Raw genomic sequence first — 12,419 nt, forward strand, 5'->3', positions numbered from 1 at the left:
CTTGGCTCATGGCAACCTCTGCCTTCCTGGTTCAAGTGATTCTCCTGCCTCGGCCTCCTGAGTAGCTGGGATTACAGGCCTGAGCCACCATGCCTGGCTAATTTTGTATTTTTAGTAGAGACGGGGTTTCTCCATGTTGGTCAGGCTCGTCTCGAACTCCCGACCTCAGGTGATCGGCCTGCCTCAGCCTCCTAAAGTGCTGGGGTTACAGGCATGAGCCACCCTGCCCGGCCCTGTACTAATGTTAATTTCTTAGTTTTTATAATGTTAATATTAGGGAGAATTGGGTAAAGGGTACTTACCCAGTTTTTATTTTAAAGTTTATTCAAACAAACTGGCAATGTTTTAAGGGGAAAAAAAAAAGAAGGGAGAAAAAGAGGCACTTATCTATTAAAAGGGACCTAGTACATGTAGCAGCCAAAAAAATAATGTATATCCGTTTATCATGCCACTTCTAGAAAATAATCTACAATGAAAATACTTATGAACAAAAATTTATAAACTAAAAACCTAATTCCCAAATATGCCCAGTAGTAGGCAAATTATGTATAAATTTGGTTACACAGAATAGAATATTATATAAACATTTAAGGTTGGGCATGGTGACTCATGCCTGTAATCCCAACACTTTGGGAGCCCAAGGCAGGCAGATCACCTGAGGCGAGGAGTTCAAGACCAGCCTGGTCAACATGGTATAATCCCGTCTCTACTAAAAATACAAAAATTAGCCAGGCATGGTGGTGCTCCACTATAATCTCAGTTACTTGGGAGGTTGAGGCAGGAGAATTGCTTGAGCCCAGGAGGTGGAGGCTGCAGTCAGGCGAGATCACGCCACTGCACTCCAGCCTAGGTGACAGAGCGGAACTCTGTCTCACAAAAAGAATATTATGTAAACATTTAAAATGTTCATAGCCTTTTAATAACATGAGAAATGTTTGTAATATAAAGTTAAAAGGGTAGAATATAAAACAATATACATTATGATTTTTTCTTTTGGCCCAGATGTAAGGGCTCAAATATGATCTTAAGTAAAAGAAAACAATGTGAAACATATATTCATGGAGAGAAACACTAGGAGGAAATACTCTAAAATGTTATCAGTGGTTACCTCTGGATGTGTATAGGTGATTTTTATGTTCTTCTTTACACACTTCTGCGGGTTTCAATGTTTCTATAGTGAGCATGTATAATTTGTATAATCATGGAGAAAAAATTAGAAAACAATAAAATTATAGTTTCTTCAAAAAGATACAGCAGGCTGGGTGCGGTGGCTCGCGCCTGTAATCCCAGCACTTTGGGAGGCCAAGGCAGGTGGATCATTTGAGGTCAGGAGTTCAAGAACAGCCTGACCAACATGGTGAAACCCCATCTCTACTAAAAATACAAAAACATTAACCGGGCATAGTGGCGCATGCCTGTAATCCCAGCTACTCGGGGGAGGCTGAAGCAGGAGAATTGCTTGAACCCAGGAGGCGGAGGTTGCAGTGAGCTGAGATCGAGCCACTATACTCAAATATGATCTTTTACTTAAGATCATATTTACTTAAGATCATATTGGAGCCCTTACATCTACACTCCAGCCTGGGCAACAAAGCGAGACTCCGTCTTTAAAAAAAAGAAAGATACAGTATTTAAAACGTATGGAAGGATGGCCAGGTGCGGTGGCTCACACCTGTAATCCCAGCACTTTGGGAGGCCGAGGCGGGTGATCACTTGAGGTCAGGAGTTCAAGACCAGCCTGGCCAACATGGTGAAACTCCATCTCTACCAAAAATGCAAAATTAGTCAGGCATTGTGGCACATGCATGTAGTCCTAGCTATTCAGCAGGCTGAGGCAGGAGAATTGCTTGAACCCAGGAGGCAGAGGTGGCAGTGAGCCGAGATCGCACCACTGCACTCCAGCCTGGGCAACAGAGCGAGACTGTCTCAAAAAAAATAAAAATAGGCTGGGCGCGGTGGCTAAAGCCTATAATCCCAGCACTTTGGGAGGCCAAGGCGGGCAGATCACAAGGTCAGGAGATCGAGACCATCCTGGCTAACATGGTGAAACCCCGTTTCTGCTAAAAATACAAAAAAATTAGCCGGGCGTGGTGGCGGGCACCTGTAGTCCCAGCTACTCAGGAGGCTGAGGCAGGAGAATGGCATGAACCCAGGAGGCGGAGCTTGCAGTGAGCGGAGACTGCGCCACTGCATTCCAGCCTGGGCAACAGAGTGAGACTCCGCCTCAAAAAATAATAATAATAATAATAATAAATAAATAAATAATAAAAATAAAAATAAATAAAATGTATGGAAGGAGTCTGCATGCATGCATAAGAAATGCTTAGACTGTCATGTTTAGTGAAAAAAGGAAAAAATTTTAAAGTATATGATATGATCATAACTATGTAAAAAGATATCCAGAGGAAAAAGACCAAAAGAAATGCCCACAACATAAACACTGGCAGGAAGAGTGATTTGCTTTCTTCTTATCCTTCTCTATAATTTTCTGTTTTTCTAAAAAGTGCAAAATGTCTTTTTCTTTTTTATCTTTAAGTATCAGTGTTCTTTTTTTTTTTTTTTTTTTTTGAGACGGGGTTTCGCTCTTGTTGCCCAGGCTGGAGTGCAATGGCACGATCTCGGCTCACCACAACCTCCACCTCCCGGGCTCAAGCAATTCTCCTGCCTCAGCCTCCAGAATAGCTGGGATTACAGTCATGTGCCACCACACCCGGCTAATTTTGTTGTTTTGTTTTGTTTTGTTTTGTTTTTTGAGACGGAGTTTCACTCTTGTTGCCCAGGCTGGAGTGCAATGGCATGATCTCGGCTCACCACAACCTCTACCTCCTGGGTTCAAGCAATTCTCCTGCCTCAGCCTCCCGAGTAGCTGGGATTACAAGCATGTGCCACCACACTCAGCTGATTTTTTTTGCATTTTTAGTAGAGACTAGGTGTCTCCATGTTAGTCAGGCTGGTCTCAAACTCCCGACCTCAGGTGATCTGCCTGCCTCATCCTCCCAAAGTTCTGGGATTACAGGCGTGGGCCACCGCGCCCGGCCCTAATTTTGTATTTTTAGTAGAGACGGGGTTTCTCCATGTTGGTCAGGCTGGTCTTGAACTCCCCATCTCAGGTGATCCACCCGCCTAGGCCTCCCAAAGTGCTGGGATTACAGGTGTGAGCCACCGTGCCCAGCCGGTATCAGTGTTCTTGTTGAAAGAAGTCATTATACCTGTCCTACATGAAACTACTTAGTTTCTATCAAGAATTAAATCACTAGACTGGTTTGAATCTGCAGCAATACTCAGCCAACACCCTGTAAAATTCCAGTTGTAACACAATTTGCTAGATCTCAAAGTAACTTCAAAGAGATGGCAGAAACTTCTCTTAAATGACTTTGTTAATTCTTAAGAACAGCTCAGTTCACCATTATCTGAGTACTTGTTTATACCTGGCCTTATGCTGAGAGTAGGTATAAAATAAGTAAAAACAGACTCTTCCCCCAAGGAAGTGCCAGTTGAATAAAAGTCAAGAGGCTGACCCTGCCCACTCAGGTAAAATTCAAGAGGGATTGAGACAAAATTAATCTTGAGAAAGAAACTACCCAAAGTCACAGGACTTACTTAAACCACACTTTGAGTCCCAAAATAGCAAATTTGTTCCCATAGCTCCAGCATAAACAAACTTAGCCACCAGAATTCCTACTTTCCAGTATCAGACTAGGGTCCTGATTTATTGTGTTCTCTAACTGCAAATAACTCTGTTAGTAAAAAGTTACCACTTAGACTTTGCTATGCCAGCCACTCTACACAGATTATCTCTAATTTTTAGAACTTTGAAACATCGCTGTTACTATTACCACTTTACAAACAAGAAAACTGAAATTCAGAAAAGTTATTTGCTAAGAAAATCTGGAGGGTTTAAACTTCGGAACAATATGTTTTAACTGCTGGTCCTCTCTCAGCAAACTTGGGACATGACCAAAATGAGAGACTCTCTAACCACACTTGGATCCTCCTGCTTAACTAGAAATCAAGAGACTCCACTCCTTTCTGTAGTGGAGCAATGGCACAGAGATCACCGTGGAGATTCCATAGACAAGCCTGCTTTCTCAGCTGAACCAAAAATTAAATGAGATTCTTAACAATATGACCTACTGATTCTACCAGCACAATTACACTCCTAAAGCCCCATCACAACTTCCCTGCCTTCAGGCACCTGTCTAATAAGTTGTTTCTTTTTTGCTGACTCTGGCATATTGTGAACGTGTTGAAACAGCTCTCTCAGTGCCTCTTCTGTATGGTGCTGGGTCTCCTCCTGGTGAGGGCAGGAATCTACCCGGTTCCGTTTCTGAGACTTTGCCAGCTGAAAGGACTTAGTATGACATGAAGCTATGAGGTCAAGGTCATCCTAAGGAAAATTTAAAAGAAGAGTAAATTAATATATCCTGCCAACTTTGTTTTGGGGTTCTTACAAAAACCTGGAACAAAAAAAGGGAGAGTGGGGACATGGTATACTCCTATACTCAGGAACAAGAAAAATCTTAACACTATTATCAGATAACAAGGAACCTATTAATATAGGTTATATTAATAGCCCACTCCCATGACCTGCCCAGAGAACCTAAGTGCATTTGGAATACTGCCACCAAGAGTTATATTTGTATAAGAGTTTAGTTTTTAAAGCATCTTTTAATTTCATTAATTTATTCAAAAATTCAACAAGGTAAGCATGGAAAGTATCATGATTCCCATCTGACACAGGAAAAAAACTGAGGTTAAACTGTAAGTTTAAAGTCATCTGGATACTAAAGTGACAGACCCACCTGGGAGCCCAAGGGCTCTGACTCTTGGCTAATACTCCTTCCCACACATGGCAACTTAATACGACAACTAGACAGCAGTGCTAGAGGAACAAAAACAGCTCTCTAACAAAAACCACACTCCAGTTAAACTAGTTGAAACCAAATACTGTTTTCCTGGTAACACTGAATATTTGCTGAATAAGAGGGAGAAACAAATAGGAGCAGAAAAAATAGCAAAAGCGGACAGCTTAAGTTTCTAACCAAGACAGGATGAATAGAACTTGAAAATTTTAAGCACTCAGAAAGTGCTTGTAAAATTTTTAACTTCTCACTTTTTTTTTTTTTTTTTCAGAGCAGGAGTGGAAGTTTATTTAAAAAGGCTTAGAACAGGTAAGAAAGGAAAGTATGCTTGGAAGAGACCCAAGCAGGCACATAAAGGTCAAGTGCCTAACTTCTTTTTTCATTTTTTTGAGATGGGGTCTCACTCTGTCACCCAGACTGGAATAAAGTGTCACCATCTTGGCTCACTGCAACCTCCGCCTCCTGAGCTCAAGTGATCCGCCCACCTCAGCCTCCCGAGTAGCTGAGACTACAGGTACGTGCCACCAAATCTGGCTAATTCTTTGCATTTTTGGTAGAGACTGGGTTTGGCCATGTTGCCCAAGCTGGTCTCAAACTCCTGATCTCAAGTGATCCGCCTGCCTTGGCCTCTGAAAGTGCTAGGATTACAGGCATGAGCCACCACACTCGGCCATAACTTCTTACTTTTAAAACTCAATACTCATGTCTAGGCTGGATGCGGTGGATCACGCCTGTAATCCCAGCACTTTGGGAGGCTGAGGCAGCCAGACTACTTGAGCCCAGGAGTTTGAGACCTGGGCAACATGGTGAAACCCCATCTCTACCAAAAATACAAAAATTAGTGGGCATGGTGGTGCATGCCTGTAGTCCCAGCTACTCAGGAGGCTGAGGTGAGAGGACCAGGGAGCCAAGATCATGCCACTGCACTCCAGCCTACCCGACAGAGCGAAACCCTATCTCAAAAAAAAAAAAAAAAAAAAAAATCATCATTATCATATCTGATCTTGTGAATAAGCATTATACATTTCCCTATCTATCTAAGCTCATGTGGTCTCAAGTCTTTTAGCCATTTGATAGAGTTTTACCATACCAATGAACCTAAAATAGGAATGAATTACATAAAATTGTCCTTTCGTTCCTATAAAATATGTAACACATTTGCTATTCACAGATTATTTCTATCAGAAGGACTTCATGAAAAACCTTGAAACACAGGGTCTGTGTCATCACTCTTACACAGAGGACACCATCTATCAGTGGAGAACCTCTGAAAGTAAATAAAAATTGTGGGGCGGGGAGGCACTTTTTTTTTCAAGAGACAGGGTCTCGCTGTGTTACCCAGGCTGGAGTGCAGTGGCACAATCAGCTCACTGTAGACTTGAATTCTCCCACCTCAGCCTCCAGAGTCACTGAGATTATAGGCCTGAGTTACCATACCTCACATGTGGAGCATTTGTATTCTAATACATAACTTACTTCTTAGTCTTCTTCATTATGGCAAAATGACTAAGTAATTTTGAGCTATAATACTAAGACTTATTATTTTCCATGCTTTTACTTTGACTTCATACTTTGTTTTAAAACTCCACAAATCTTAATGCTCTCCTTGTTTGGGTTAAGAGCAGATTCCTATTCTTACCTTTGATGCCTGAGTTCTGGATCCCAAATAGTGCAATCTGGCACACTCCCGAATGTAAGCAGGAGCCTGGGCGGGACATAAAAGAAAACCAAAACCCAGTGATTAGTAGAATATAACATTCTTTCAGGCTGCAAGGACAGTGGTTCTCAAAATCATTTGACCAGCAGATTACTTTAAAAAAGCCAAAGATCCTCAAAATTCATAGCCCCTCCATAGCTTCCTTTCTGTTGCCACCAAATAGATACCTCAACAAATCTGATGGAAAAACTGTGAGAAGACACCAATGTAGTTGTTGCCACTTTAAAAATCAAACATGGCATGTATATACTCAAATAAGCCAAAGACAAAAACATAGACATTTGTAGGAATGTTTCTATCTGACAAAAACCACCCCCTCAAATCCTTACAAATTATAAGTGGTCTCCAGATCACATTTTAAAATCACAGTGTAGAAAATATCATTTAACGTCTGTAATCTCAGCACTTTGGGAGGCAGAAGCAGGAGGATGGCTTCACCCCAGGAGTTTGAGACCAGCCTGGGCAACACAGGGAGACCCCCAACTCTACAAAAAATTACTAAAAAATGGCCAGCACGGTGGCTCATGCCTGTAATCCCAGCACTATGGGAGGCCAAGGTGGGTGGATCACCTGAGGTCAGGAGTTCGAGACCAGCCTGACCAACATGGTGAAACCCCATCTCTACTAAAAATACAAAATTAGCCGGGTGTGGTGACGTATGCCTGTAATCCCAGGTACTCAGGAGACTGAGGCAGGAGAATCGCTTGAACCCAGGAGACAGAGGTTGCAGTGTGCCAAGATCGCACCATTGCACTCCAGCCTGGGCAACAAGAGCGAAACTCCATCTCAAAAAAAAAAAAAATTACAAAAAAATTAGCCAGGCATGGTGGTGCATGCCTGTGGTCCCAGCTACTCAGAAGGCTAAGGGGGAGAATCACTTGAGCCCCGAAGTTCAAGGCTGCAGTGAGCCATGTTCATACCACTGCACTCCAGCCTAGGCAACAGAGCAAGACCCTGTCTCAAAAAAGAAAGAAAGAAATACCATTTAGAATTACTATGGACTAGAATCCTGTGACAACTACCCTGATACTGTCTTAGTAGATGTGCAAAATAATACAACTACCATAGAGGAAAACTGGGTTTGTAACATCTAATAAAATTACATTTGCACTTACCCTTTTACCCAGAAACCTCACTACTGGTAACATATCCTGAGTATGTAACTTCAGAAATGCAAAACACACTTGTATAAGATTAATCAAAAAATTAGATACAATCCAAATGTTCTTTAATAGAGAACTGGTTGAATAAACTTTCATACATCCATACAATACAGTACTATGAAGAAAGGAAGGGAGAGGAGGCAGGGAGGGAAAGAAAGGAAGGAACAGAGGGAAAGAAAGGAAAGGAAGGGAGAGAAAAAGAAAGGACGGAGAGAAGGAAGAAACACTTCATGAATTGATATGGAAGGATTTCTAGGATCTACTGTTGAGTGAGAAAAGTGAAGTAAATGTATATTTGTGTAAGAAAAAAACGGGAAATAGGAATATACACACAAATGTACATTTACTTGTTTTTATAAAAAGAAACACTAACAGGATAACCCAGAAAACAATGAAAATAATTAGAAAGGATTGAGATTTCTCTAAGTATATCTTTTAATGTGGTTTTGACTTTTTTTTTTTTTTTTTGAGATGGAGTCTCACTCTCTCGCCCAGGTTGGAGGGCAATGGCATGATCTCGGCTCACTGCAACCTCCGCCTCCCAGGTTCAAGTGATTCTTCTGCCTCAGCCTCCCAAGTAGCTGGGATTACAGGCACCCACCATCATGCCCGGCTAATTTTTGTACTTTTGTAGAGACGGGGTTTCACCCCACCTTTGGGAGGCCAAAGCGGATAGATCACTTGAGCCCAGGAGTTTGAGACCAGCCTGGGCAACATGGTGAGACCCATCTCTACAAAAAATACAAAAATTAGCCGGGTGTGGTGGCGCTCACCTGTAGACCCAGCTACTCGAGAGGCTGAGGTGGGAGGATCGACTGGTCCCAGGAGGCAGAGGCTGCTGTGAGCCCAGATCGTGCTACTGCACTCCAGCCTGGGTGACAGAGCGAAAATCTCCAAAAAAAGAAAAAAAAAAAATCTGAAATTTGTAATATAAGAAAAAAAGAAATACAAATACAAAATAAAAGAAGCCAAGAAAAAGTTCCATAGTATTAAATCTGAATTGGTGGTATTAATATGAACTTACAATTGCTTTAAAAAAATGTTTTAATCTATTTCTTTGCCCTCAAGCAGCCTAGAAGCAATGACACACCAGAAACAATGAATATACCTAGTATCACTCAGAAGCCAAGGTTCCCTGGAGAAATAATTACTCCGACCTAGGCCAGCGCAAGTACAAAGTGAGCTGGGAACATTTTATACCAGAAAGGAAACACTCAAAGACAATACAGTCCTGTCAAAAAGATGTAGAAGCCGGTTAACAAGGGCTATCACTGGCTAAATCTGGGATAATTTAAATATAAATTTTGTTTGTTTGTTTGTTTGTTTGTGACAGGGTCTCACTCTGTCACCCAGGCTGGAGAGCAGTGGCATAATCTTGGCTCAGTGCAACCTCCACCTCCCGGGCTCAAGCCATCCTACCACCGTAGCCTCTGAGTAGCTGGGACCACAGGAGCGTGCCATCATGCCCGGCTAATTTTTTGTATTTTTCATAGAGATGGGGTTTTGCCACATTGCCCAGGAGAATATCAACATTATAAGTAAAATTGACTAACACTTTGGAAAAATAAAAATCCATGAGTTTATATTAATATTCATTTTTAAAGGGAGAGAGAATGAGACAAAGAAAAGCTATTCTCCAAAGAAGAAAGTCAGCTTATAAAGGCTAAATGACAAAATTAGAAAATCTTTATTTTTAATACCCAATAGATTCCAGCAGGATTATCAACGGATGCTAAAACCATTATTAGGTAATCACTCTACAGGTTATTTACTAACTGCAAAGGGGAAAAAAATTTACCTTTGTAACTGAAAGATCTGGCAGTTAGCAAAATTAACATCATGAAGAGAGAAAATCAAACAATCTGTGTCTCCTCATGTGAGGCAATGTGACGCACGCAAACATCACCTGTGAAGTATCTTTGCCAAAAATGCTTAATCTGAATCTGATTAAGACTGTAGACCTAGCTTCTACTTTACAGGAACTACATGGAAGGTGATAGAGGAACAAGTTAAATAACTTGAGAAAGCAATAAGACAAACTTAGAATGTGAGACATTCTACAACACAGTTAACTTGATGCTTCAATAAATGACATGAAGAAAAAGCATGAGTGTGTAGATTAAAAGTGTCATCATAATTAAAACCAGTACGGAAACTTTGATTGGCCTATATTGAAAAAAAGTATGAAATACATTCTTAGGACAGCTGGGGAATTTGAATATGTACTGAAAGCTAGTTGATAAGAAATTCTTTTCAGTTTCTTAGATGTGATAATAGTAGTATGATTCTTTTTTTTTTTTTTTTTTTGAGACGGAGTCTGGCTCTGTCGCCCAGGCTGGAGTGCAGTGGCGTAATCTCAGCTCACTGAAAGCTCCACCTCCCGGGTTCACGCCATTCTCCTGCCTCAGCCTCTCGAGTAGCTGGGACTACACAGGCGCCTGCCACCACGCCTGGCTAATTTTTTGTATTTTTAGTAGAGACGGGGTTTCACCGTGTTAGCCAGGATGGTCTCGATCTCCTGACCTCATGATCCGCCTGCCTCAGCCTCCCAAAGTGCTGGGATTACAGGCATGAGCCACCACACCCGGCCAGTAGTGTGATTCTTAAAAGAATATTTTTATTATTGGGAGATGCATACATAAGTACTTAGGAATGAAGTATCATGGTGTCTGCAACTACTTTTAGTGATTCAGCCAAAAAAGTGTATGAACATATATTTAGAGAGATAAAGCTAATATGGCAAAATGATAACATTTGTTGACACTGGGGGAGAGTTATATATGAGTATTCACTGTTTTACTCTTTTAACTTTTCTCTATATTTGAAATTTTTCAAAATAAAGGTTTTCAAAGAGTCTCATGACAAAAACATGATAGGTATAGTTTAATTTCTTTTTCTTTTTTTTTTTGAGATGGAGTCTCGCTCTGTCACCAGGCTGGGGTGCAATGGCGCAATCTTGGCTCACCACAACCTTTGCCTCCCGGGTTCAAGTGATTCTCCTGCCTCAGACTCCAAGTAGCTGAGACTACAGGCACCCGCCACCACGCCCGGCTAATTTTTGTAGTAGAGATGGGGTTTCACCATGTTGACTAGGCTGGTCTTGAACTCCTGACCTCAGGTGATCCACCTGCCTTGGCCTCCCAAAGTGCTGGGATTACAGGAGTGAGCCACCACACCCAGCCAGTTTAATTTCTAAATTGAAAAACTATAAAACGGAGCTTAAGACCAACACAAATTTTCTCCAAACAAGAATATATTATATCTATTCTATTTCATTTAAAAAAAAGAAAGAAGGCCAAGAGCGGTGGCTCATGCCTGTAATCCCAACACTTTGGGAGGCCAAGGCAGGAGAAATGCTTGAGCCCAGGAGTTCAACACCAGCCTGGGAAACATGGTAGTACCCTGTCACCACAAATAATAGAAAAATCAGCCAGGCATGGTGGCACCCACCTGTCCCAGCTACTTGGAAAGCTGAGGTGGGAGGATCGCTTGAGCCTGGGAAGTCAAAGCTGCAGTGAGCAGATAGCACTACTGCACTCCAGCCTGGGGGGCAGAGTGAGACCCTGTCAAAAGAAAGAAAATAAAGAAGGAAGGAAGGGAAAGGTGAAGGGGAAGGGGAAGAGAAAGGGGAAGGGAAAGGGGAAGGGAAGGGAAGAGAAGGGGAAAGGCAAGGGGAAGGGAAGGGGAAGTGGAAGGGGAAGGGAAAGGGAAAGGAAGGGAAGGGGAAAGGGAAGGGGAAGGGGAAGGGAAGGGGAAGGAAGGGGAAGGGGAAAGGGAAGCAAGGGGGAGGGGAAGGGAAGGGGAAGGGAAGGGGGAGGGGAAGGGGAAAGGGAAAGGAAGGGGGAGGGAAAGGAAAGGGGAAGGGAAGGGGAATGGAAGGGAAGGGAAAGGGAAGGGAAAGGAAGGGGAAGGGAAGGGGAAGGGGAGGAGACGGGGAAGGGGAAGGGAAAAGGAAGGAGAAGAGGAGGGGAAGGGGAGGAGAAGGGAAGGGGAAAGGAAGGAAGGGGGAGGGGAAGGGAAGGGGAAGGGAAGGGGAAAAGGAAGGGAAGGGGAAGGGAAGGGGAAGATGAAGGGAAAGGGAAAAGGAAGGAGAAGAGGAGGGGAAGGGAAGGGGAAGGGGAAGGGGAAAGGAAGGGAGAGGTAGGGGAAGGGGAAGGGAAGGGGAAGGGAAGGGGAAAAGGGGAAGGGAAGGGGAAAAGGAAGGGAAGGGGAAGGGAAGGGGAAAGGAAGGGGAAGGGAAGGGGAAAAGGAAGGGAAGTGGAAGGGAAGGGGAAGGGAAGGGGAAGGGAAGGGGAAAAGGAAGGGAAGGGAAGGGGAAGGGAAGGGAATGGGAAAAGAAAGGGGAAGGGAAGGGGAAGGGAAAAGGAAGGGGAAGGGAAGGGGAAGGGAAAGGGAAGAAAGGAAGGGGAAGGGAAAGGGAAGGGAAGGGGAAGGGAAGGGGAAGGGAAAGGGAAGGAGAAGGGGAAGGGAAGGGGAAGGGAAAAGGAAGGGAAAGGAGAGGGGAAGGGAAGGGGAGGGGAAGGGAAGGGGAAGGGGAAGGGAAGGGAAGGGGAAGGGGAAGTAAAGGGGAAGCAAAGGGAAAGAAAGGAAAGGGAAAAGGGAGGAGAGGGAGGGAGGGAGGAAGGAAGGACGGATGGACGGACAGGACGAAAAAAAGGGGAGAGGGGAGGGGAAGAG

The 12,419-nt window shown here is 43.2% G+C and overlaps 1 protein-coding gene and 1 long non-coding RNA gene across 7 annotated transcripts in view; one reads left to right on the forward strand and one right to left on the reverse strand.

Moving 5' to 3' along the window:
• LOC129524966 (uncharacterized) overlaps positions 1–12,419 on the forward strand; it is a 40,187-nt gene that overhangs the window by 19,835 nt on the left and 7,933 nt on the right. The window lies entirely within an intron of this gene.
• The window catches only part of ARHGAP19 (Rho GTPase activating protein 19), a 66,648-nt gene that overhangs the window by 15,399 nt on the left and 38,830 nt on the right, over positions 1–12,419 (reverse strand). For 5 of the 6 annotated variants that reach the window (XM_019035192.4, XM_004049876.5, XM_055352627.2 and 2 more), the window contains exons 7-8: positions 6,502–6,567; positions 4,196–4,387 (exon numbers count right to left, since the gene is read on the reverse strand). In XM_019035192.4, coding sequence (XP_018890737.3) covers positions 4,196–4,387; positions 6,502–6,567 — 258 coding nt within the window. The remainder of the gene's footprint in view (positions 1–4,195; positions 4,388–6,501; positions 6,568–12,419) is intronic. The other variant, XM_019035191.4, reaches the window with a different exon arrangement.

This window comes from Gorilla gorilla, chromosome 8 (assembly GCF_029281585.2).
Source record: "Gorilla gorilla gorilla isolate KB3781 chromosome 8, NHGRI_mGorGor1-v2.1_pri, whole genome shotgun sequence".
NCBI classification, from domain to species: domain Eukaryota; kingdom Metazoa; phylum Chordata; class Mammalia; order Primates; family Hominidae; genus Gorilla; species Gorilla gorilla.